This window comes from Oncorhynchus nerka, linkage group LG7 (assembly GCF_034236695.1).
Source record: "Oncorhynchus nerka isolate Pitt River linkage group LG7, Oner_Uvic_2.0, whole genome shotgun sequence".
Taxonomy (NCBI): domain Eukaryota; kingdom Metazoa; phylum Chordata; class Actinopteri; order Salmoniformes; family Salmonidae; genus Oncorhynchus; species Oncorhynchus nerka.
In genome coordinates, this window is record NC_088402.1 from 12530128 (window position 1) to 12555127 (window position 25000).

Sequence of the window (25000 nt, forward strand, 5' to 3'; positions counted from 1 at the left end):
GAGAGAATGGAAGAATCAATCATTCATAGATATGCAGCTTGTGACCATTCAGATTATTGGAACGGAAACACGTGGAAACGACACAATTAAAATTAAACTACAACTTCCGTTGAAGAACCCAACCGCTTTTAGGTCAGGACGAAGAGCTGTTGAAGAACCCAACAGCTTTTAGGTCAGGACGAAGAGCTGTTGAAGAACCCAACAGCTTTTAGGTCAGGACGAAGAGCTGTTGAAGAACCCAACAGCTTTTAGGTCAGGACAAAGAGCTGTTGAAGAACCCAACAGCTTTTAGGTCAGGACGAAGAGCTGTTGAAGAACCCAACAGCTTTTAGGTCGGGACGAAGAGCTGTTGAAGAACCCAACAGCTTTTAGGTCACGAAGAAAGAGCTGTTGAAGAACCCAACAGCTTTTAGGTCAGGACGAAGAGCTGTTGAAGAACCCAACAGCTTTTAGGTCAGGACGAAGAGCTGTTGAAGAACCCAACAGCTTTTAGGTCAGGACGAAGAGCTGTTGAAGAACCCAACAGCTTTTAGGTCAGGACGAAGAGCTGTTGAAGAACCCAACAGCTTTTAGGTCAGGACGAAGAGCTGTTGAAGAACCCAACAGCTTTTAGGTCAGGACGAAGAGCTGTTGAAGAACCCAACAGCGTTTAGGTCAGGACGAAGAGCTGTTGAAGAACCCAACAGCTTTTAGGTCAGGACGAAGCGCTGTTGAAGAACCCAACAGCTTTTACGTCAGGACGAAGAGCTGTTGAAGAACCCAACAGCTTTTAGGTCAGGACGAAGAGCTGTTGAAGAACCCAACAGCGTTTAGGTCAGGACGAAGAGCTGTTGAAGAACCCAACAGCTTTTAGGTCAGGACGAAGAGCTGTTGAAGAACCCAACAGCTTTTAGGTCAGGACGAAGAGCGTTTGGTAGTAAACGGTTTGCTGTGGGAAAAAAAAGAAAGTTTTGTTTACAGACTAAACGTTTTGCAACAGAATCGACGTAATGAATACACCCTTGCTTCCTGACACACGAGCAGCCATCTCCACTGGCTAGCTGAGACATTCTGTTCTTACGGAGCACCACAGCTGCTCTCTAGACACTTAACACAGGATCCTGATAAGACAGCTGACAGTGCTGGGAATTCTTATCCCACAGAAACACAACATCCCAGACACAAACATCTGTGGGGAAGACACACACACACACATACATACATTCTTACACTTAGGGAGCTGTTGTGGTGACAGTGAAGTAAGAGCTGTGTCTGATCCTGACTGTTCCATAGTGGAGGATCTGACTGGTACAGCTACAAACCCCCCGAGCATCCCAGCTGATTGCTGCCACAGCAACCCCACAGTTCCACCACACGATGTCATCACTCCGAGACGTGCCACTGAGCCACCCAGAGAGACAGTTATGGCTAGAAGGGATCCAACCTTTGTCACATTAACAGCAGGTTTGACTTTTCATAGCAGATTAGGAGAATTAGGTTAAGCTGGATGCCTTATAGGATTGTCCCTGAGACAGGGGTGGGGGTGGGGCTTATCCCCACTCCCTCCCTGGGCTGTGCTGACAGGGTTTATGTACCATGTATTCTGCTGATGCATCCTTTATGTGTCTGGTAGGCTATTAAAGTCCCCTGTCCTCTGTGGCAACCTGCTGTGACACCCCCTTCATCCCTACACACTCCAAAACAAACAACAACACACACCGACACAATACCACACAGAGGGGATGTGATACCACAGACGTGACTGTAATTCAGCTGGATGCAGTGTGTGTGTGTGTGTGTTGCGTGCATCCCCGCCAGGGGTTTAGGAGAGGAAGAGTTTGTACCTTCCATCTCCTGTTCCGACACACTGATATATAACTAGTTCTGTATGTATTGTGTATCAGGCGGTCTCTCTAACCTCATACTGTATGTATTGTGTATCAGGCTGTCTCTCTAACCTCATACTGTATGTATTGTGTATCAGGCTGTCTCTCTAACCTCATACTGTATGTATTGTGTATGAAGCGGTCTCTCTAACCTCATACTGTATGTATTGTGTATCAGGCTGTCTCTCTCTAACCTCATACTGTATGTATTGTGTATCAGGCGGTCTCTCTAACCTCATACTGTATGTATTGTGTATGAAGCGGTCTCTCTAACCTCATACTGTATGTATTGTGTATGAAGCGGTCTCTCTAACCTCATACTGTATGTATTGTGTATCAGGCGGTCTCTCTAACCTCATACTGTATGTATTGTGTATGAATACTGTATGTATTGTGTATCAAGCGGTCTCTCTAACCTCATACTGTATGTATTGTGTATGAAGCGGTCTCTCTAACCTCATACTGTATGTATTGTGTATCAGGCTGTCTCTCTCTAACCTCATACTGTATGTATTGTGTATCAGGCTGTCTCTCTCTAACCTCATACTGTATGTATTGTGTATCAGGCTGTCTCTCTAACCTCATACTGTATCAAGCGGTCTCTCTCTAACCTCATACTGTATGTATTGTGTATCAGGCTGTCTCTCTCTAACCTCATACTGTATGTATTGTGTATCAAGCTGTCTCTCTCTAACCTCATACTGTATGTATTGTGTATCAAGCTGTCTCTCTAACCTCATACTGTATGTATTGTGTATGAAGCGGTCTCTCTAACCTCATACTGTATGTATTGTGTATCAAGCTGTCTCTCTAACCTCATACTGTATGTATTGTGTATGAAGCGGTCTCTCTAACCTCATACTGTATGTATTGTGTATCAGGCTGTCTCTCTCTAACCTCATACTGTATGTATTGTGTATCAAGCGGTCTCTCTCTAACCTCATACTGTATGTATTGTGTATCAAGCGGTCTCTCTAACCTCATACTGTATGTATTGTGTATGAAGCGGTCTCTCTCTAACCTCATACTGTATGTATTGTGTATCAGGCTGTCTCTCTCTAACCTCATACTGTATGTATTGTGTATCAAGCGGTCTCTCTAACCTCATACTGTATGTATTGTGTATCAAGCTGTCTCTCTCTAACCTCATACTGTATGTATTGTGTATCAAGCTGTCTCTCTAACCTCATACTGTATGTATTGTGTATGAAGCTGTCTCTCTAACCTCATACTGTATGTATTGTGTATGAAGCGGTCTCTCTAACCTCATACTGTATGTATTGTGTATCAAGCTGTCTCTCTCTAACCTCATACTGTATGTATTGTGTATGAAGCGGTCTCTCTAACCTCATACTGTGTGTATCAAGCGGTCTCTCTAACCTCATACTGTATGTATTGTGTATCAGGCGGTCTCTCTAACCTCATACTGTATGTATTGTGTATCAGGCGGTCTCTCTAACCTCATACTGTATGTATTGTGTATGAAGCGGTCTCTCTAACCTCATACTGTATGTATTGTGTATGAAGCGGTCTCTCTAACCTCATACTGTATGTATTGTGTATGAAGCGGTCTCTAACCTCATACTGTATGTATTGTGTATGAAGCGGTCTCTAACCTCATACTGTATGTATTGTGTATCAGGCGGTCTCTCTAACCTCATACTGTATGTATTGTGTATCAAGCGGTCTCTCTAACCTCATACTGTATGTATTGTGTATCAAGCTGTCTCTCTCTAACCTCATACTGTGTGTATTGTGTATCAAGCTGTCTCTCTAACCTCATACTGTGTGTATCAAGCTGTCTCTCTAACCTCATACTGTATGTATTGTGTACCAAGCTGTCTCTCTCTAACCTCATACTGTATGTATTGTGTATCAAGCTGTCTCTCTCTAACCTCATACTGTATGTATTGTGTATCAAGCTGTCTCTCTAACCTCATACTGTATCTATTGTGTATGAAGCGGTCTCTCTAACCTCATACTGTATGTATTGTGTATCAAGCGGTCTCTCTAACCTCATACTGTATGTATTGTGTATCAGGCGGTCTCTCTCTAACCTCATACTGTATGTATTATGTATCAAGCGGTCTCTCTAACCTCATACTGTATGTATTGTGTATCAGGCTGTCTCTCTAACCTCATACTGTATGTATTGTGTATGAAGCGGTCTCTCTAACCTCATACTGTATGTATTGTGTATCAAGCTGTCTCTCTCTAACCTCATACTGTATGTATTGTGTATCAGGCGGTCTCTCTAACCTCATACTGTATGTATTGTGTATGAAGCGGTCTCTCTAACCTCATACTGTATGTATTGTGTATCAAGCGGTCTCTCTAACCTCATACTGTATGTATTGTGTATCAAGCTGTCTCTCTCTAACCTCATACTGTATGTATTGTGTATCAGGCGGTCTCTCTAACCTCATACTGTATGTATTGTGTATCAAGCGGTCTCTCTAACCTCATACTGTATGTATTGTGTATGAAGCGGTCTCTAACCTCATACTGTATACGCCAGCCCCCAGCTCCTGCCCGATGCCTGACAGACTGGCATCAAAGTCGTGTACCAGCCCTGACTCGATGGTGGCATCGTCCATCTTCAGCACCCAGGCCATGGTACCCAGCTCCTTCTCCTCCGCTTCTAGCCGAAGGGCCGCCAGCTTAGTCTCTGGGGAAGGGATTAGCCAGCAGGCTAATAAACCACTGCTGGTGGACTGGAGACGATGAAGAGAAAGTTAGCTAGCTAAGGTAACTAGCTAGTTGTTGTTGCGTTGGCCACTACTGGCTAAATAATTGTAAGTTACTGGTGGTTGGCTAAGAAGCTAGTTAGTTGCTTTTAGCGAACTAGCTATTGTAGCTAACTGAAGGCGAATTGATAGCACGCCGCACTAGCCCGATATCGCGCCATAATATGACTGCAAGTGAAAGTAGCAATCTGGATTGATATGAAGCCAACAACCAGACTAGCTAGGTAAAGTTAGCAGGCTAAGCTAACAACAGAATCCACAACCATCACGACGCTTTGAATAATAGCATGCTAAATAACCTTTTGCTCAAAGTTAGCTAGCTAAACCCTCCACCACTAATAACTAGCTACCTAGCTACCTGGGAAACTCCACGCCATTTAGATACAAAGTGATTTCTGTAGCAGGTTAGTAGGGCATTTTCTCTAACCCCTTTTCCTAACCTTAACCTCAGACTCTAGCCAGCAGATCCGACACGCTTGCTTACAGCTGCACTAGGGTCGGACAGGCTTCTTGTGTACATTAAGACTTGGCAGAGCAGGAACGTGATATGGCTCCAAAATGTACTTCAATCCAGGGACGAGAAACGCATTGTACTTCGAATTGTATCATTATCCCAACTGTTAGACTGAAAACAGTGGCAGGTAGTCTTGATAAGTAACCGAAAGGTCGCTGGTTTGAATCCCCAAGCTGACTAGTTGAAAAATGTGTCTGTGCCCTTGGCGTCTGCTAAATGCACATGTAAACATAATATGCAGAAATCCCTCAATTTCTTGGTTGTTAAAAATTCTACTAGTTCACCGACTTTCAGTTTGTGAGACAAAACAAACAGTCATTGTATGGAGAATCATTGTACCATCTTTACCCTCTGTGAAATACACTCAGTGGCCAGTTTACTAGGTAAGCGAAAATGGTTCGCTCCTAAACACAGTGAGTCACGTGGCCGTGGCTTTCTATATAAAGCAGGCAGACAGGCATTGAGGCATTCAGTTACTGCTCGATTTAACGTTAGATTGGGCAAAACTAGTGACTGAAGAAACTCCCGAGTATGGTATGATTGTCGATGCAAGGCGCACCGGTTCAAGTACCTCAGAAATGGCCGGCCTCCTGGGCTTTTTAAACACGACAGAGTCTAGGGGTTTACAGAGAACGGTGTGACAAACAAAAAACGACCAGTCAGTCCTGTGAGTCAAAACAGCTCGTTACTGAGAGGTCCAAGGAGATTGTCAAGAATCGTGCAAGCTAACAGAAGGGCCACAAACAGGTAAACAATGGCACAGTACCAGTGCTGTGCAGAACAGCATCTTGGAACGCACACCTCGTCCGTTCTTTTCACGGATGGGTGATTGGGAGCAGACGAACACACCCGGTTTCCACTCCTATCAGATAAAAAAACAAGAAGAAATGGCTCCAGTGGGCACGCCATCATCAACACGAGACAATTGAGAAGTGGAAAAACATTGCCTGGTCTGTCAAATCCCGGTTCCTGTTGAGGCATGCTGATGGCAGAGTCAGGATTTGGCATAAGCAGCATGAGTCCATGGTCCTATCCTGTCTGTTGTCAACGGTACAGGCTGGTGGCAGTGGGGAATGTTTTCCTGGCCCAAGTTATGTCCCTTGATACCAATTGAGCAACATGTTCATGCACCGAAGAATTCAGCCTTTTCTGGGTACTAGATTTTTATTGAATATTTATTAGATGGGTGTACCTAATAAACTGTCCACCTGTATATTTCATCCATAACCAAAAATATTGTATTTTCATGCAGTTTGAAGCTGGTGTACAAAACTTAAAGTACAAGATGCAAAAAGTAAACTTAATCACGGGAAGCATAGAAAGTGTACATAGAACATAGCTTCCGCTGCTTTCAATGAGAATGACAAGATCTATAACCCCCCTTCTCCCCAATTTCGTCATATCCAATTACGATCTTGTCTAATCGCTGCAACTCCCCAAAGGGGCTCGGGAGAGGCGAAAGTCGAGTCATCCGTCCTACTAAACATGACCTGCCAAACCCGCCCGCTTAAGCCGGAAGCCACCGCACCAATGTGACGGTGGAAACTGTGAATGAATTCAGCCTGCTGGTGCCTGGCCCGCCACAAGGAGTCGCTAGACCCTGATGAGCCAAATAAAGCCCCCCCCCCCCCCCTCATTCAAAACCTCTACTAACACGGAAGACACTGGGCCAATTGTGCGCCGCCCTACGGGACTCCCGGTTGGTTGTGACAGTCTGGGATCGATCCCGAGTCTGTAGTGACGCCTCAAGCACTGCGCCTATTACTCACATTTATACGTGAATTTAATTAGGTCGCCCAAAAAGTTATATTGCAGCTTTAAGTAAACTGCTGTATTGAACAACAAAGGAGATGATTGGCTGACTTCCGCTATCTAACATGAGAACCAAAAGGACAGTTTTCCGGAAAACTAGCAGTTGTTCAATCTTCTCGGTGTATGAGTTGGGATAATGGGACAATTCGTAGTACAACACATTTGTCATTCCCTGGATTGAGGTACGTTTCCCGAGCCACACTGCGCGGTGTCTTTTAATCTACATGGGAAGGATGTCTGACCCTAGTGCAGCTGTAAAGCAAGCGGGTCGGATCTGCTGGCTATTCCTAACCTGATACGAAAAAGGTCACAAAAGTATCTCAGTTGCGTGAAAATTGTGTATTTCCCCTAGCTAACTAGCGCGAGTTGGCTCACTTGCTGTCCTCAAAAGTCAATTTTGCTGGTGACATCGTCGCATCCCTGAGCCCAGCCATAGCTAACTAGCAACATTACGTAAATGCAGGATGTTGAGTCCACACACCACATTCACACGCCATGTCCGTCTCAACTAGTGAGCTAGCATTAGCAGTCTAGTAGCATTATAAAAAAACTTCACTTGCATTTGTTTCACGGATGTTAGGAATCGTCCTATGAGAAGCTCGCAGCCAGCGCTTCCTGTGCCCTCCGAAACCTCTCTCCTTTTTTCATCGCGGACTCGTGTGACCAGGGCTACAGTTCCCGGTCGGTTAAATAAGACTCTTTAACGATCAGAACAGTAGCGGTAGACACATATGCAGACAGCACGAACATGGCTTCTCATCAGACGGGAGCCCTCTCAAAACCTTGCGGACTGTCGCCAGCCGCAGGGGGAGATGTCGCGGGGCCAATCAGAAAGCCGCTCTATTGCCAAACGCACCCAGCTCAGCCAATGGGCTCAGTCAGAGCTTTTGCCAACCCCTTCTACGTTATAACGCAGATGTGACCAGTTCATATCATGTTCACTCACCCCAACACATACAGAGACATATTCACAATACACAAATGCATAATTCAAACGAGACAACAATACTCGGCTGATACAGACTAGCAGGCTCACAGGCTGGTACCCCTCTGCTTCCAGAGAACAGTGTGTTCCTACTGTAGAAAATAGAGGGGGGAAGATGTGGGTGGGTGGGGGTGGGGGAGATGTGTGTTGGACCAAAGGCCAACAGCTAGATGTGAAGTCGGATGTATTTAGTGGGAATGATTGTAATGTGATTGTGATCTTCAGTCCTGCAATAGCAGAACTTACCCACCCTTACCATTTTATGAGTTGATCACGTTACATATTAACCTGTGAATCGGACACTGCTATTTACTTTGGCCACGCATTTGATAATTGGACTGAATCAAAACAGACAAGAGAATTCCCTGAAGTTTGAGAGGAAATGTGAACGGGTTCAAGAGACGACACCCACTAGTGACTGATCCACATTACTGGGTTGACCAGAACCCTTCTCAGCTGGCACTGGTGTTTATTTCACGTTGTCCTTTCCAGCACAGTTCCACTATGGTGGCTCCATAACCCACAGACCAGTCCAGTACAGTTTGGTTCTGACCCTATGGTGTGAATCAGCCTTATGTGTCTGGACCAAATAGGACCACACTGTGGTGCTGCAGTTGGTCTGGTGTGTCCCAGCACAGGGCTGGGTGCTGGGTGCTGCAGCTGGTCTGGTGTGTCCCAGCAGAGGGCTGAGTGCTGCAGCTGGTCTGGTGTGTCCCAGCAGAGGGCTGGTGCTGCAGCTGGTCTGTCCCAGCAGAGGGCTGGGTGCTGCAGCTGGTCTGGTGTGTCCCAGCAGAGGGCTGGGTGCTGCAGCTGGTCTGGTGTGTCCCAGCAGAGGGCTGGGTGCTGCAGCTGGTCTGGTGTGTCCCAGCAGAGGGCTGGGTGCTGCAGCTGGTCTGGTCTGGGTGCTGCAGCTGGTCTGGTGTGTCCCAGCAGAGGGCTGGTGCTGCAGCTGGTCTGGTGTGTCCCAAGCAGAGGGCTGGGTGCTGCAGCTGGTCTGGTATGTCCCAGCAGAGGGAAGGAAGTCCTCTGTGTTGTATAACTGCCAGAACACCCAGCCAGTTCCTGTCACCTGATCCTAGTGCCAAACACTCCCTCAATCACTCCCTCATTCTACAATTAATACAACTGCTACAAATATTTCCAACTAATACAATTACTACAGCTACAATTATTACTACAGCTACAATTATTACTACAGCTACAATTATTACTACAGCTACAATTATTACTACAGTCTGCTTCAGGTAGACTGTATATTCTGCAGCTTCAGGTAGACTGTATATTCTGCAGCTTCAGGTAGACTGTATATTCTGCAGCTTCAGGTAGACTGTATATTCTGCAGCTTCAGGTAGACTGTATATTCTGCAGCTTCAGGTAGACTGTATATTCTGCAGCTTCAGGTAGACTGTATATTCTGCAGCTTCAGGTAGACTGTATATTCTGCAGCCCAGGTAAAGACTGTATATTCCACCAGCTTCAGGTAGACTGTGAATATTCCGTAGCTTCAGGTAGACTGTATATTCCGTAGCTTCAGGTAGACTGTATATTCCGTAGCTTCAGGTAGACTGTATATTCCGTAACAAACAAAAGCTTCAGGTAGACTGTATATTCCGCAGGTAGACTGTATAGCTTCAGGTAGACTGTCAGGCAGACTGTATATTCCGTAGCTTCAGGTAGACTGTATATTCTGCAGCTTCAGGCAGACTGTATATTCTGCAGCTTCAGGTAGACTGTATATTCTGCAGCTTCAGGTAGACTGTATATTCTGCAGCTTCAGGTAGACTGTATATTCCGCAGCTTCAGGTAGACTGTATATTCCGTAGCTTCAGGTAGACTGTATATTCCGCAGCTTCAGGTAGACTGTATATTCCAGCTTCAGGTAGACTGTATATTCTGCAGCTTCAGGTAGACTGTATATTCCGCAGCTTCAGGTAGACTGTATATTCCGTAGCTTCAGGTAGACTGTATATTCCGCAGCTTCAGGTAGACTGTATATTCCGCAGCTTCAGGTAGACTGTATATTCTACAGGTAGACTGTATATTCCGCAGCTTCAGGTAGACTGTATATTCCGCAGCTTCAGGTAGACTGTATATTCTGCAGGTAGACTGTATATTCCGCAGCTTCAGGTAGACTGTATATTCTGCAGGTAGACTGTATATTCCGCAGCTTCAGGTAGACTGTATATTCCGCAGCTTCAGGTAGACTGTATATTCCGCAGCTTCAGGTAGACTGTATATTCCGCAGGTAGACTGTATATTCCGCAGCTTCAGGTAGACTGTATATTCCGCAGCTTCAGGTAGACTGTATATTCCGTAGCTTCAGGTAGACTGTATATTCCGTAGCTTCAGGTAGACTGTATATTCCGTAGCTTCAGGTAGACTGTATATTCCGCAGGTAGACTGTATATTCTGCAGCTTCAGGCAGACTGTATATTCCGTAGCTTCAGGTAGACTGTATATTCCGCAGCTTCAGGTAGACTGTATATTCCGTAGCTTCAGGTAGACTGTATATTCCGTAGAGTATATTCCCAGGAGGTAGACTGTATATAGACTGCAGCTTCAGGTAGACTGTATATTCCGTAGCTTCAGGTAGACTGTATATTCCGTAGCTTCAGGTAGACTGTATATTCCGTAGCTTCAGGTAGACTGTATATTCCGTAGCTTCAGGTAGACTGTATATTCCGTAGCTTCAGGTAGACTGTATATTCCGTAGCTTCAGGTAGACTGTATATTCTGCAGCTTCAGGTAGACTGTATATTCCGTAGCTTCAGGTAGACTGTATATTCCGTAGCTTCAGGTAGACTGTATATTCCGTAGCTTCAGGCAGACTGTATTAGAGGTCGACCGATTAATCGGAATGGCCGATTTATTAGGGCAGATTTCAAGTTTTCATAACAATCGGTAATCGGCATTTTTGGACACCGATTATGGCAGATTACATTGCACTCCACGAGGAGACTGCGTGGCAGGCTGACTACCTGTTATGTGAGTGCTGCAAGGAGCCAAGGTAAGGTGCTAGCTAGTATTAAACATATCTTAACATAATCACTAGTTAACTACACATGGCTGATGATATTACTAGTTTATCTAGCTTGTCCTGCGTTCAATATAATCGATGCAGTGCCTGTTAATTTATCATTGAATCACAGCCTACTTTGCCAAATGGGTGATGATTTAAAAAGCGCATTCGTGAAAAAAGCAGTGTCGTTGCACCAATGTACCTAACCATAAACATCAAATGCCTTTCTTAAAATCAATACACAAGTATATATATTTAAACCTGCATATTTAGTTAATATTGCCTGCTAACATGAATTTCTTTTAACTAGGGAAATTGTGTCACTTCTCTTGCGTTCTGTGCAAGAGTCAGGGTATATGCAGCAGTTTGGGCGTCCTGGTTCGTTGCAAACTAATTTTTCAGAATTTTACGTAATTATGACGTAACAGGAATATTTAGACTTAGATAAAATACAGAACGGTTCCGTATTTCACTGAAAGAATAAACGTTTTATTTTCGAAATGATTGTTTCCGGATTTGACCATATTAATGACCTAAGGCTCGTATTTCTGTGTGTTATTATATTATAATGAAGTCTATGATTTGATATAGCAGTCTGACTGAGCGGTGGTAGGCACCAGCAGGCTCGTAAGCATTCATTCAAACAGCACTTTCGTGCGTTTGCCAGCAGCTCTTCGCTGTGCTTCAAGCATTGAGCTGTTTATGACTTCAAGCCTATCAACTCCCGAGATTAGGCTGGTGTAACCGATGTGAAATGGCTAACTAGTTACTGGGGTGCGCGCAAATAGCATTTCAAACGTCACTTGCTCTGAGACTTGGAATAGTTGTTCCCCTTGCTCTGCAAGGGCCGCGGGAATTTGTGGAGCGATGGGTAACGCTGCTTCGATGGTGGCTGTCGTCTTTGTGTTCCAGGTTCGAGCCCAGGGAGTAGCGAGGAGAGGGACTGAAGCTATGCTGTTACACTGGCAATACTAAAGTGCCTATAAGAACATCCAATAGTCAAAGGTATATGAAATACAAATCGTATAGAGAGAAATAGTCCTATAATTCCTATAATAACTACAACCTAAAACTTCTTACCTTGGAATATTGAAGACTCATTTACATTTACATTTAAGTCATTTAGCAGACGCTCTTATCCAGAGCGACTTACTCATGTTAAAATGAACCACCAGCTTTCATATGTTCTCATGTTCTGAGCAAGGAACTTAAACGTTAGCTTTCTTACATGGCACATATTGCACTTTTACTTTCTTCTCCAACACTTTGTTTTTGCATTATTTAAACCAAATTGAACATTATTTATTTGATGTATTATATTAAATTAAAAGTGTTCATTCAGTATGGCTGTAATTGTCATTATTATAAATTTAAATAAATAAATATATATTTTTTTTTTTTAATCGTCCGATTAATTGATATCGGCTTTTTTTGGTCCTCCAATAAATCGGTATTGTCGTTGGAAAATCATAAAATCGGTTGACCTCTAATTTACACACAGAGAGTCTACACTGTATATTCTGCAGCTTCAGGTAGACTACAGATGAATTCGGAAGTTTACATACACCTTAGCCAAATACATTTAAACTCAGTTTTTCACAATTCCTGACATTTAATCCTAGTAAAAAATGTGCTGTCTTGGGACAGTTAGGATCACCACTTTATTTTAAGAACGTGAAATGTCAGAATAATAGTAGAGAGAATGATTTATTTCAGCTTTTATTTCTTTCATCACATTCCCAGTGGGTCAGAAATGTACATACACTCAATTAGTATTTGGTAGCATTGCCTTTAAATTGTTTAACTTGGGTCAAACGTTTTGGGTAGCCTTCCACAAGGTTCCCACAATAAATTGGGTGAATTTTGGCCCATTCCTCCTGACAGAGCTGGTGTTACTGAGTCAGGTTTGTAAGCCTTCTTGCTCACACACGCTTTTTCAGTTCTGCCCACAAATGTTCTATAGGATTGAGGTCAGGGTTTTGTGATGGCCACTCCAATACCTTGACTTTGTTGTACTTAAGCCATTTGCCACAACTTTGGAAGTATGCTTGGGGTCATTGTCCATTTAGAAGACCCATTTGCGACCAAGCTTTAACTTCCTGACTGATGTCTTGAGATGTTACTTCAATATATCCACATCATTTTCCTACCTCATGATGCCATCTATTTTGCCATCCATTTTGTGAAGTGCACCAGTCACTCCTGCAGCAAAGCACCCCCGCAACATGATGCTGCCACCCCCATGCTTCACGGTTGAGATGGTGTTCTTAGGCTTGCAAGCGTCCCCCTTTTTCCTCCAAACATAACGACATTATGGCCAAACAATTCTATATTTGTTTCATCAGACCAGAGGACATTTATCCAAAAAGTACGATCTTTGTCCCCATGTGCAATTGCAAACCGTAGTCTGGCTTTTTGATGACGGTTTTGGAACAGTGGCTTCTTCTTTGCTGAGCGGCCTTTCAGGTTATGTCGATATAGGACTCGTTTTACTGTGGATATAGATACTTTTGTACCAGTTTCCTCCAGCATCTTCACAAGGTCCTTTGCTGTTGTTCTGGGATTGATTTGCAGTTTTTTCACCAAAGTACGTTCATCTCTAGGAGACAGAACGCGTCTCCTTCCTTAGCGGTATGACGGCTGCGTGGTCCCATGGTGTTTATACTTGCGTACTATTGTTTGTACAGATGAACATGGTACCTTCAGGCGTTTGGAAATTGCTCCCAAGGACAAACCAGACTTGTGGAGGTCTACAATTTTTTTCTGAGGTCTTGGCTGATTTCTTTTGATGTCAAGCAAAGAGGCGCTGAGTTTGAAGGTAGGCCTTGAAATACATCCACAGGTACACCTCCAATTGACTCAAATTAAGTCAATTAGCCAGAAGCTAATCAGAAGCTTCTAAAGCCATGACATCATTTTCTGGAATTTTCCAAGTTGTTTAAAGGCACAGTCAACTTAGTGTATGTAAACTTCTGACCCACTGGAATTGTGACACAGTGAATTATAAGTGAAATAATCTGTCTGTAAACAATTTGTTGGAAAAATGACTTGTGTCATGTACAAAGTAGATGTCCTAACCGACTTGCCAAAACTAGAGTTTGTTAACAAGAAATTTGTGGAGTGGTTGAAAAACAAGTTTTAATGACTCCAACCTAAAATGTACGTAAACTTCCAACTTCAACTGTATATATTCTGCAGCTTCCATGTTCAGACACACAGTCACACACTGAGTATCTTCTGTGCTGTGCTCAATAAATACCAGTTGATTCCGGTCAGTGCATAAAGGACGCAACTTTGCTTAATTGTAGACCCTGTGTGTGTGTCAGAACAGGTGCCCCCTCCCACGGACTGAGACAGAAACCCGTGTTTATTATGGTCTGTACAAGTTATTTTTCTTTTTTCTTCATTTTATTGTAAGCACAGCTTTGTAAATGCACAGAGGAAAACAACCCGGTAACAGCCAGACTGTTACAAGAAGAGGAAGAAGAGGGGACAGTTTCTCAGATCACTAAATAATACATTTGTCCAAAATGTCTCTCCGGAGAGAAACCAAAGTAGAGAGACTATGGCAACAGAAAACAACACTGATCAGGACGCAGAGCAACTCCTTCAAGGACGTCGTTATTGGATATTATTCCATGTTATCATGTGTAGAGGCATATCCATTAGGTGATAATAATAAGCCATGTCCCCCCTTTGTCTGAAATGTGCTCATCCAAGACATGGCAGGAAAGCAGTGGAAGGTACCATGGACTTCTCTGAAAGGGGTGGACATAGTTAACTAATTTCATCCTCTCCCTTCCACTGTGACAGTAAATAGGCTCTGGATAAAGAGTTAAAATCACTGTCATGTATAGCTAAGCACATTCCGCCTCCCATACCTTACACTCATTGCCTATGTAGTTGTTATGAACAGTTATGACCTAACTGCTCACGGAGGAGGACCCTACTCCCTATATAGATTGACCAGAGGCGTATGTAGTGGCCAAAAGTAGTGCACTACGTAGGGGTTAGTGTGCCTTCAGAGTTTCAGGGGTTAAAACACACTAGACCACCATGACAGATGGACTGGCTGACCTCAGAAATATACACCCCCTCCACTCTCTGTCGCAGACATAAACACACTCGAACACCATGACAGATGGACTGACCTCAGAAATATACACCCCCTCCACTCTCTGTCGCAGACATAAACACAACGGTCTGCAGAATGCAGATACCTAGCCTCTTCCCTTCCCCTCTAGCCATCCATCCTGGCTGGGGGTGTGGCTAGTGCATCATCAGAGGGTGTGGCTAGTGCATCATCAGAGGGTGTGGTTAGGTGTGTAGAGATCAGGGGTGAGTCTCAGAGAACAGGGTGGATATTCCATGTTTGTGAAGGGAACTACAACAATCCTCTCTTCTGCACCGTATCCCAGAGTGCATTGTAGTAGGCAACAAAGAGGCAATGGGAGTTTGTGTCCAGGACAGTGTGTGTGTGTGTGTGTGTGTCAGTCTGTGCCTTCATATTAGCATGTTCATGTAAGCATGTCAGTAAGCGTGTGAGTGTGTGTTTATCCATCCATGTAAGAGTGTGTCCATGTGTGTTAAGTCTCCGGAGGGAGAGTGCAGTTCCATGGTTGTCCTGTGTGGGGCGCTGTCCATCTGTCTGTTCTATAGGCTGTCTGGTGGGGGCTCACCACCGCTGGAGCCTGACTGGGCACGCTTGATGTACAGATTCAACAACTTCAACTGGAGAGAGAGAGAGGGGGAGGGGGGGGGGGTTACAGGGTTGTAGAAGTGAAACAGTTCTTCATGAATCCTCCTGATCCAGTCATCTACACTGAACATGAATATAAACACAACATGTAAAGTGTTGGTCCCATGTTTCATCAACTTGAAATTTAAAAAGAGCCAAGAAATGTTCCATACATACGAAAAGCTTATTTCCGTCAAATTGTGCGCACAAATGTGTCTGTCAGTGAGCATATCTCCTTTGACAAGACTATTTATCCACATGACAGGTGTGGCATATCAAGAAGCTGATTAAACAGAATGATCATTACGCAGGTGCACCTTGTGCTGGGGACAATAAAAAGGCCACTAATGTGCAGTTTTGTCACACAACGCCACAGATATCAAGTTGAGGGAGTGTCCAATTGCAATGCGGACTGCATGAATGTCTACCTGAGAATTTAAATATGAATTTATTTACCATAAGCCACCTCCAACGTCGTTTTAGAGAATATGACAGTACGTCCAACCGGCCTCACAACTGCAGACCACGTGCAACCACGTCAGCCCAGGACCTCCACATCCGGCTTCTTCACCTGAGGAATCGTCTGAGACGAGCCACCCGGACAGCAGATGAAACTGTGGGTTTGCACAACCAAATAATTTCTGCACAAACTGTCAGAAACCGTCTCAGGGAAGCTCATCTGCATACTCATCGTCCTCACCGGGGTCTTGATCCGACTGCAGTTTGGTCGTTGTAACCGAATTCAGTGGGCAAATGCTCACCCTAGACGGCCACAGGCACGCTGGAGAAGTGTGCTCTTCACGGATGAATCCCGGGTTTCCGCTGTACTGGGCAGCTGGAAGACGTATGGCGTCGTGTGGGCAAGTGGTTTGCTGACGTAAACGTTGTGAACAGAGTGCCACAGGTTGGAGGCGGCTTATGGTAGAGAAATTAACATTACATTCTCTGGAAACAGCTCTGGTGGACATTCCTGTAGTCAGCATGCCAATTGCACACTCCCTCAACATGATATCTGTGGCATTGTGTTATGTGATAAAACTGCACGTTTTAGAGTGGCCTTTTATTGTCCCCCAGCACAAAGTGCACCTGCGTAATGATCATTCTGTTTAATGAGCTTCTTGATATGCCACTCCTGTGGGCGTGTGGTTTGCTGATGTCAACGTTGTGAACAGAGTGCCCCATGGTGGCGATGGGGTTATGGTATGAGCAGGCATAAGCGACAGACAACGAACACAATTGCATTTTATCGATGGCAATTTCAATGCACAGAGATACTGTGACCAGATCCTGAGGCTCTCTGTGACCAGATCCTGAGGCCCTTTGTCCCACCATCACCTCATGTTTCAGCATGATAATGCACGGCCCCATGTCGCAAGGATCTGTACACAATTCCTGAAGCTGAAAATGTCCCAGTTCTTCCATGGCCTGCGTACTCACCAGACATGTCAACCATTGAGCATGTTTGGGATGCTCTGGATCGACGTGTACGACAGCGTGTCCCAGTTCTCACCAATATCAAGCATATTCGCACACGCCATTGAAGAGGAGTGGGACAACATTCCACATCAGACCACAATCAATAGTCTGATCAACTCTATGTGAAGAAGATGTGTCACACTGCATGAGGAAAATGATGGTCACACTAGATACTGACACGCCCCCATCTTTTTTCCCTTTCCCTTTAAAAAAGTATCTGTGACCAACAGACGCACATCTGTATTCCCAGTCAGGTAAAATCCATAGATTAAGGCCTAATTTATATATTTAAATTGACTGATTTCCTTCACATGAACTATAGCTGCTGAAAATTGTTGCACGTTGAGTTTATTTTGGTTCAGTGTAAAATGTGTAGCTATATTTATTTTACCTTTATTTAACTAGGCAAGTCAGTTAAGAACAAATTCTTATTTTCAATGACGGCCTAGGAACAGTGGGTTAACTGCCTGTTCAGGGGCAGAACGACAGATTTGTACCTCGTCAGCTCGGGGATTCGAACTTGCAACCTTCCGGTTACTAGTCCAACGCTCTAACCACTAGGCTACCCTGCCGCCCCATAGATTCATTTGAGAATCAAGTATGCTAGTGTGGATGTATTGGAAGACGGGTAATAGGTGTGGTTAGTAGAAAGTGGGCGTGGTCCCTCACCTTGCTGCCAGACAGTTGGTTGAGGTGAGGTTTTAGCTCCTCCCCTATGACTGCATAGAGGGCCACCAGACAGAATACACAGGCCTTCCTCACACTGCTCTCCGCGTTGTCATAACCCTGCATAACATGACAGATGGGTTATAGCCCTCCGTAACATGACATAATGGATCATAACTCTGAATAACATGAGGATGTGTGTAATCTGTGTGTATGTGTGACCTGCACGAGTGTGTGTGTGAGACCTGTACGAGTGTGTGTGTGTGACCTGCACGAGTGTGTGTGTGAGACCTGTACGAGTGTGTGTGTGAGACCTGTACGAGTGTGTGTGTGAGAGACCTGTACGAGTGTGTGTGTGAGACCTGTACGAGTGTGTGTGTGAGACCTGTACGAGTGTGTGTGTGTGAGACCTGTACGAGTGTGTGTGTGTGAGACCTGTACGAGTGTGTGTGTGTTACCTGTACGAGTGTGTGTGTGTGTGAGACCTGTACGAGTGTGTGTGTGTGAGACCTGCACGAGTGTGTGTGTGTGAGACCTGCACGAGTGTGTGTGTGAGACCTGTACGAGTGTGTGTGTGAGACCTGTACGAGTGTGTGTGTGAGACCTGTACGAGTGTGTGTGTGAGACCTGTACGAGTGTGTGTGTGAGACCTGTACGAGTGTGTGTGTGAGACCTGTACGAGTGTGTGTGTGTGAGACCTGTACGAGTGTGTGTGTGTTACCTGTACGAGTGTGTGTGTGTTACCTGTACGAGTGTGTGTGTGTGTGTGTGTGTGTGTCTGTGTGTGTGAGAGAGACCTGTACGAGTGTGTGTGTGTGTGTGTGTGAGACTTGTACGAGTGTGTGTGTGTGTGTGAGACCTGTACGAGTGTGTGTGTGTGAGACCTGTACGAGTGTGTGTGTGTGTGAGACCTGTACGAGTGTGTGTGTGTTACCTGTACGAGTGTGTGTGTGTTACCTGTACGAGTGTGTGTGTGTGTGTGTGTGTGTGTGAGAGAGACCTGTACGAGTGTGTGTGTGTGTGTGAGAGAGACCTGTACGAGTGTGTGTGTGTGTGTGTGATACCTGAACGAGTGTGTGTGTGTGTGTGTGTGTGAGACCTGTACGAGTGTGTGTGTGTGTGTGTGAGACCTGTACGAGTGTGTGTGTGTGAGACCTGTACGAGTGTGTGTTTGTTACCTGTACGAGTGTGTGTGTGAGACCTGTACGAGTGTGTGTGTGTTACCTGTACGAGTGTGTGTGTGTTACCTGTACGAGTGTGTGTGTGTTACCTGTACGAGTGTGTGTGTGTGTGTGCATGTGTGTGTGTGAGACCTGTATGAATGTGTGTGTGTGTGTGTGTGTGAGACCTGTACGAGTGTGTGTGTTACCTGTATGAGTCCGGGGACTATCTCCGGCAGCATGGTGACTAGTCCGTGGTGGGGGACCCTCTCTATTACTCTGGTCTGCATCTTGATGGCAGCCAGATTGATGGGGTAGTCAGCTGACTGGATGATGGGAGACAACACCTTGACACACTGGTCTGGACTGATGGACGACGCCAGCATGGCCGCCGTCTCCTCTGCCGCTCGCGCCACCTACTCACACAGGAACAGGGTTATGGCACCAGTTATAATGCCTCCTACTCACACAGGAACAGGGTTATAGCACCAGTTATAATGCCTCCTACTCACACAGGAACAGGGTTATAGCACCAGTTATAATGCCTCCTACTCACACAGGAACAGGGTTATAGCACCAGTTATAAGGCCTCCTACTCACACAGGAACAGGGTTATAGCACCAGTTATAAGGCCTCCTACTCACACAGGAACAGGGTTATAGCACCAGTTATAAGGCCTCCTACTCACACAGGAACAGGGTTATAGCACCAGTTATAATGCCTCCTACTCACACAGGAACAGGGTTATAGCACCAGTTATAATGCCTCCTACTCACACAGGAACAGTGGGAGAGTCAATGTGTGTGTGAGAGAGACAGAGTCCAGTGTTTGCAGGAGATTAAAATATATACACACTCTACAGATAATATAAAGAGTGTGTGTATATATATTTTAAGGAGTGTTGTGTGTGTATATTTAAGGAGTGTGTGTGTATATTTTAAGGAGTGTGTGTGTATATTTTAAGGAGTGTGCGTGTATATTTTAAGGAGTGTGTGTGTATTTTAAGGAGTGTGTGTATATTTTAAGGAGTGTGTGTGTGTATATTTTAAGGAGTGTGTGTGTGTATATTTAAGGAGTGTGTGTGTATTTTAAGGAGTGTGTGTATATTTTAAGGAGTGTGTGTATATTTTAAGGAGTGTGTGTGTGTGTATATTTTAAGGAGTGTGTATGTGTGTATATTAAGGAGTGTGTGTATATTTTAAGGAGTGTGTGTGTGTATATTTAAGGAGTGTGTGTGTATTTTAAGGAGTGTGTGTATATTTTAAGGAGTGTGTGTATATTTTAAGGAGTGTGTGTGTGTGTGTATATTTTAAGGAGTGTGTATGTGTGTATATTAAGGAGTGTGTGTATATTTTAAGGAGTGTGTGTGTGTATATTTAAGGAGTGTGTGTGTGTATATTAAGGAGTGTGTGTATATTTTAAGGAGTGTGTGTATATTTTAAGGAGTGTGTGTGTGTGTATATTTTAAGGAGTGTGTATGTGTGTATATTAAGGAGTGTGTGTATATTTTAAGGAGTGTGTGTGTGTATATTTAAGGAGTGTGTGTGTGTATATTAAGGAGTGTGTGTATATTTTAAGGAGTGTGTGTGTATGTATATTAAGGAGTGTGTGTATATTTTAAGGAGTGTGTGTGTATATTTTAAGGAGTGTGTGTGTATATTTTAAGGAGTGTGCGTGTATATTTTAAGGAGTGTGTGTGTATTTTGTGTGTGTATTTTAAGGAGTGTGTGTGTATATTTTAAGGAGTGTGTGTGTGTATATTTTAAGGAGTGTGTGTGTATATATATTAAGGAGTGTGAGTGTGTGTGTATATATATATTAAGGAGTGTGTGTGTGTGTATTTTGAGTGTGTGTGTGTATATTTTAAAGAGTGTATGTATGTATATTCTAAGGACTGTGTGTATATATTTTAAGAAGTGTGTGTGTGTATATTTTAAGGAGTGTGTGTGTGTATATTTTAAGGAGTGTGTGTGTGTATATTTTAAGGAGTGTGTGTGTGTATATTTTAAGGAGTGTGTATGTATGTATATTTTAAGGAGTGTGTATATATATTTTTTAAGGAGTGTGTGTGTATATTTTAAGGAGTGTGTGTTTGTATATTTTAAGGAGTGTGTGCATATATTTTAAGGAGTGTGTGTGTGTGTATATATTTTAAAGAGTGTGTGTGTGTGTATATATTTTAAAGAGTGTGTGTGTGTGTATATATTTTAATAAAGGAGTGTGTGTGTGTGTATTTTAAGGAGTGTGTATATATTTTAAGGAGTGTATATATATATTTTAAGGAGTGTGTGTGTGTGTATTTTAAGGAGTGTGTGTATGTGTATTTTAAGGAGTGTGTGTACATATTTTAAAGAGTGTGTGTGTGTGTGTGTATATATATTTTAAGGAGTGTGTGTGTATACACTTAATTAAAAATCCTACAATGTGATTTTCTGGATATTTTTTCCTCATGTTGTCTGTCATAGTTGAAGTGTACCTATGATGAAAATTACAGGCCTCTCATCTTTTTAAGTGGGAGAACTTGCACAATTGGTGGCTGACTAAAAACTTTTTTTGCCCCACTGTATATTAGATGGAGAGGTGGAGGGATGTATATACACTGCTCAAAAAAATAAAGGGAACACTTAAACAACACAATGTAACTCGTCAATCACACTTCTGTGAAATCAAACTGTCCACTTAGGAAGCAACACTGATTGACAATACATTTCACAAGCTGTTGTGCAAATGGAATAGACAACAGGTGGAAATTATAGGCAATTAGCAAGACACCCCCAAGAAAGGAGTGGTTCTGCAGGTGGTGACCACAGACCACTTCTCAGTTCCTATGCTTCCTGGCTGATGTTTTGGTCACTTTTGAATGCTGGCGGTGCTTTCACTCTAGTGGAAGCATGAGACAGAGTCTACAACCCACACAAGTGGCTCAGGTAGTGCAGCTCATCCAGGATGGCACATCAATGTGAGCTGTGGCAAGAAGGTTTGCTGTGTCTGTCAGCGTAGTGTCCAGAGCATGGAGGCCCTACCAGGAGACAGGCCAGTACATCAGGAGACTTGGAGGAGGCCGTAGGAGGGCAACAACCCAGCAGCAGAACCGCTACCTCCACCTTTGTGCAAGGAGGAGCAGGAGGAGCCCTGCAAAATGACTTCCAGCAGGCCACAAATGTGCATGTGTCTGCTCAAACGGTCAGAAACAGACTCCATGAGGGTGGTAGGTATGAGGGCCCGACGTCCACAGGTGCGGGTTGTGCTTACAGCCCAACACCGTGCAGGACGTTTGGCATTTGCCAGAGAACACCAAGATTGGCAAATTCGCCACTGGCGCCCTGTGCTCTTCACAGATGAAAGCAGGTTCACACTGAGCACATGTGACAGACATGACAGTCTGGAGACGCCGTGAAGAACGTTCTGCTGCCTTCAACATCCTCCAGAATGACCGGTTTGGCGGTGGGTCAGTCATGGTGTGGGGTGGCATTTCTTTGGGGGGCCGCACAGCCCTCTACGTGCTCGCCAGAGGTAGCCTGACTGCCATTAGGTACCGAGATGAGATCCTCAAACCCCTTGTGAGACCATATGCTGGTGTGGTTGGCCCTGGGTTCCTCCTAATGCAAGACAATGCTAGACCTCATGTGGCTGGAGTGTGTCAGCAGTTCCTGCAAGAGGAAGGCATTGATGCTATGGACTGGCCCGCCCGTTCCCCAGACCTGAATCCAATTGAGCACATCTGGGACATCATGTCTCGCTCCATCCACCAACAGACTGTTGCACCACAGACTGTCCAGGAGGTGGCGGATGCTTTAGTCCAGGTCCTGGAGGAGATCCCTCAGGAGACCATCCGCCACCTCATCAGGAGCATGCCCAGGCGTTGTAGGGAGGTCATACAGGCACGTGGAGGCCACACTCACTACGGAGCCTCCTTTTGACTTGTTTTAAGGACATTACATCAAAGTTGGATCAGCCTGTAGTGTGATTTTCCACTTTAATTTTGACTCCAAATCCAGACCTCCATGGGTTGATAAATTTGATTTCCATTGATAATTTTTGTGTGATTTTGTTGTCAGCACATTCAACTATGTAAAGAAGTATTTAATAAGAATATTTAATTCATTCAGATCAGTGTTATTTTAGTGTTCCCTTTATTTGTTTGAGCAGTGTATTTTAAGGAGTGTGTGTGTGTGTGTGTATATTTTAAGGAGTGTGTGTGTGTGTGTGTGTATATTTTAAGGAGTGTGTGTGTGTGTGTGTGTGTGTGTGTGTATATTTTAAGGAGTGTGTGTGTGTGTGTGTATATTTTAAGGAGAGTGTGTGTGTGTGTGTATATTTTAAGGAGAGTGTGTGTGTGTGTGTGTGTGTGTATATTTTAAGGAGAGTGTGTGTGTGTGTATATTTTAAGGAGAGTGTGTGTGTGTGTGTATATTTTAAGGAGAGTGTGTGTGTGTATATTTTAAGGAGAGTGTGTGTGTGTGTGTGTGTATATTTTAAGGAGAGTGTGTGTGTGTGTATATTTTAAGGAGAGTGTGTGTGTGTGTGTATATTTTAAGGAGAGTGTGTGTGTGTGTGTGTATATTTTAAGGAGTGTGTGTGTGTGTGTGTGTATATTTTAAGGAGAGTGTGTGTGTGTGTATATTTTAAGGAGAGTGTGTGTGTGTGTATATTTTAAGGAGAGTGTGTGTGTGTGTGTGTGTGTGTGTGTATATTTTAAGGAGAGTGTGTGTGTGTATATTTTAATGAGTGTGTGTGTGTGTGTGTGTGTGTGTATTTTAAGGAGAGTGTGTGTGTGTGTGTGTGTATATTTTAAGGAGAGTGTGTGTGTGTGTGTATATTTTAAGGAGAGTGTGTGTGTGTGTGTGTATATTTTAAGGAGTGTGTGTGTGTGTATATTTTAAGGAGTGTGTGTGTGTGTGTGTGTGTATATTTTAAGGAGTGTGTGTGTGTGTGTGTGTGTATATTTTAAGGAGAGTGTGTGTGTGTGTGTGTATATTTTAAGGAGAGTGTGCGTGTGTGTGTATATTTTAAGGAGAGTGTGTGTATATTTTAAGGAGTGTGTGTGTGTGTGTATATTTTAAGGAGAGTGTGTGTGTGTGTGTGTGTATATTTTAAGGAGATGTGTGTGTGTGTGTATATTTTAAGGAGAGTGTGTGTGTGTGTGTGTGTGTGTATATTTTAAGGAGAGTGTGTGTGTGTGTGTGTATATTTTAAGGAGTGTGTGTGTGTGTGTGTATATTTTAAGGAGAGTGTGTGTGTGTGTATATTTAAGGAGAGTGTGTGTGTGTGTGTATATTTTAAGGAGAGAGTGTGTGTGTGTGTGTATATTTTAAGGAGAGTGTGTGTGTATATTTTAAGGAGTGTGTGTGTGTGTGTATATTTTAAGGAGAGTGTGTGTGTGTGTGTGTGTATATTTTAAGGAGTGTGTGTGTGTGTGTGTGTGTATATTTTAAGGAGAGTGTGTGTGTGTGTGTGTGTATATTTTAAGGAGAGTGTGTGTGTGTGTGTGTGTGTATATTTTAAGGAGAGTGTGTGTGTGTGTGTGTGTGTGTATTTTAAGGAGAGTGTGTGTGTGTGTGTGTATATTTTAAGGAGTGTGTGTGTGTGTGTGTATATTTTAAGGAGTGTGTGTGTGTGTGTGTGTGTGTGTGTATATTTTAAGGAGAGTGTGTGTGTGTATATTTTAAGGAGAGTGTGTGTGTGTGTGTATATTTTAAGGAGAGTGTGTGTGTGTGTATATTTTAAGGAGTGTGTGTGTGTGTGTGTGTATATTTTAAGGAGTGTGTGTGTGTGTGTGTATATTTTAAGGAGAGTGTGTGTGTGTATATTTTAAGGAGTGTGTGTGTGTGTGTGTGTGTATTTTAAGGAGAGTGTGTGTGTGTATATTTTAAGGAGAGTGTGTGTGTGTGTGTGTGTATTTTAAGGAGAGTGTGTGTGTGTGTGTGTATATTTTAAGGAGAGTGTGTGTGTGTGTGTGTGTATATTTTAAGGAGAGTGTGTGTGTGTGTGTGTGTGTATATTTTAAGGAGAGTGTGT

General features: G+C 43.8%; 2 protein-coding genes across 29 annotated transcripts in view; both read right to left on the minus strand.

Moving 5' to 3' along the window:
* The window catches only part of LOC135572312 (upstream-binding protein 1-like), a 26966-nt gene extending 22411 nt beyond the window's left edge, over positions 1–4555 (minus strand). The window contains exon 1 of the mRNA XM_065020032.1: positions 4365–4555. Within this exon, the coding sequence (XP_064876104.1) occupies positions 4365–4480 (116 nt within the window). The 5' untranslated portion in view covers positions 4481–4555. The remainder of the gene's footprint in view (positions 1–4364) is intronic.
* A 9753-nt stretch (positions 4556–14308) lies between these two features.
* The window catches only part of LOC115124612 (CLIP-associating protein 2-like), a 180074-nt gene continuing 169382 nt past the window's right edge, over positions 14309–25000 (minus strand). For all 28 annotated transcript variants that reach the window (XM_065020197.1, XM_065020209.1, XM_065020199.1 and 25 more), the window contains 3 exons: positions 19192–19398; positions 17826–17942; positions 14309–15673 (listed from right to left, as the gene is read on the minus strand). In XM_065020197.1, the coding sequence (XP_064876269.1) occupies positions 15596–15673; positions 17826–17942; positions 19192–19398 (402 nt within the window). In that variant the 3' untranslated portion in view covers positions 14309–15595. The remainder of the gene's footprint in view (positions 15674–17825; positions 17943–19191; positions 19399–25000) is intronic.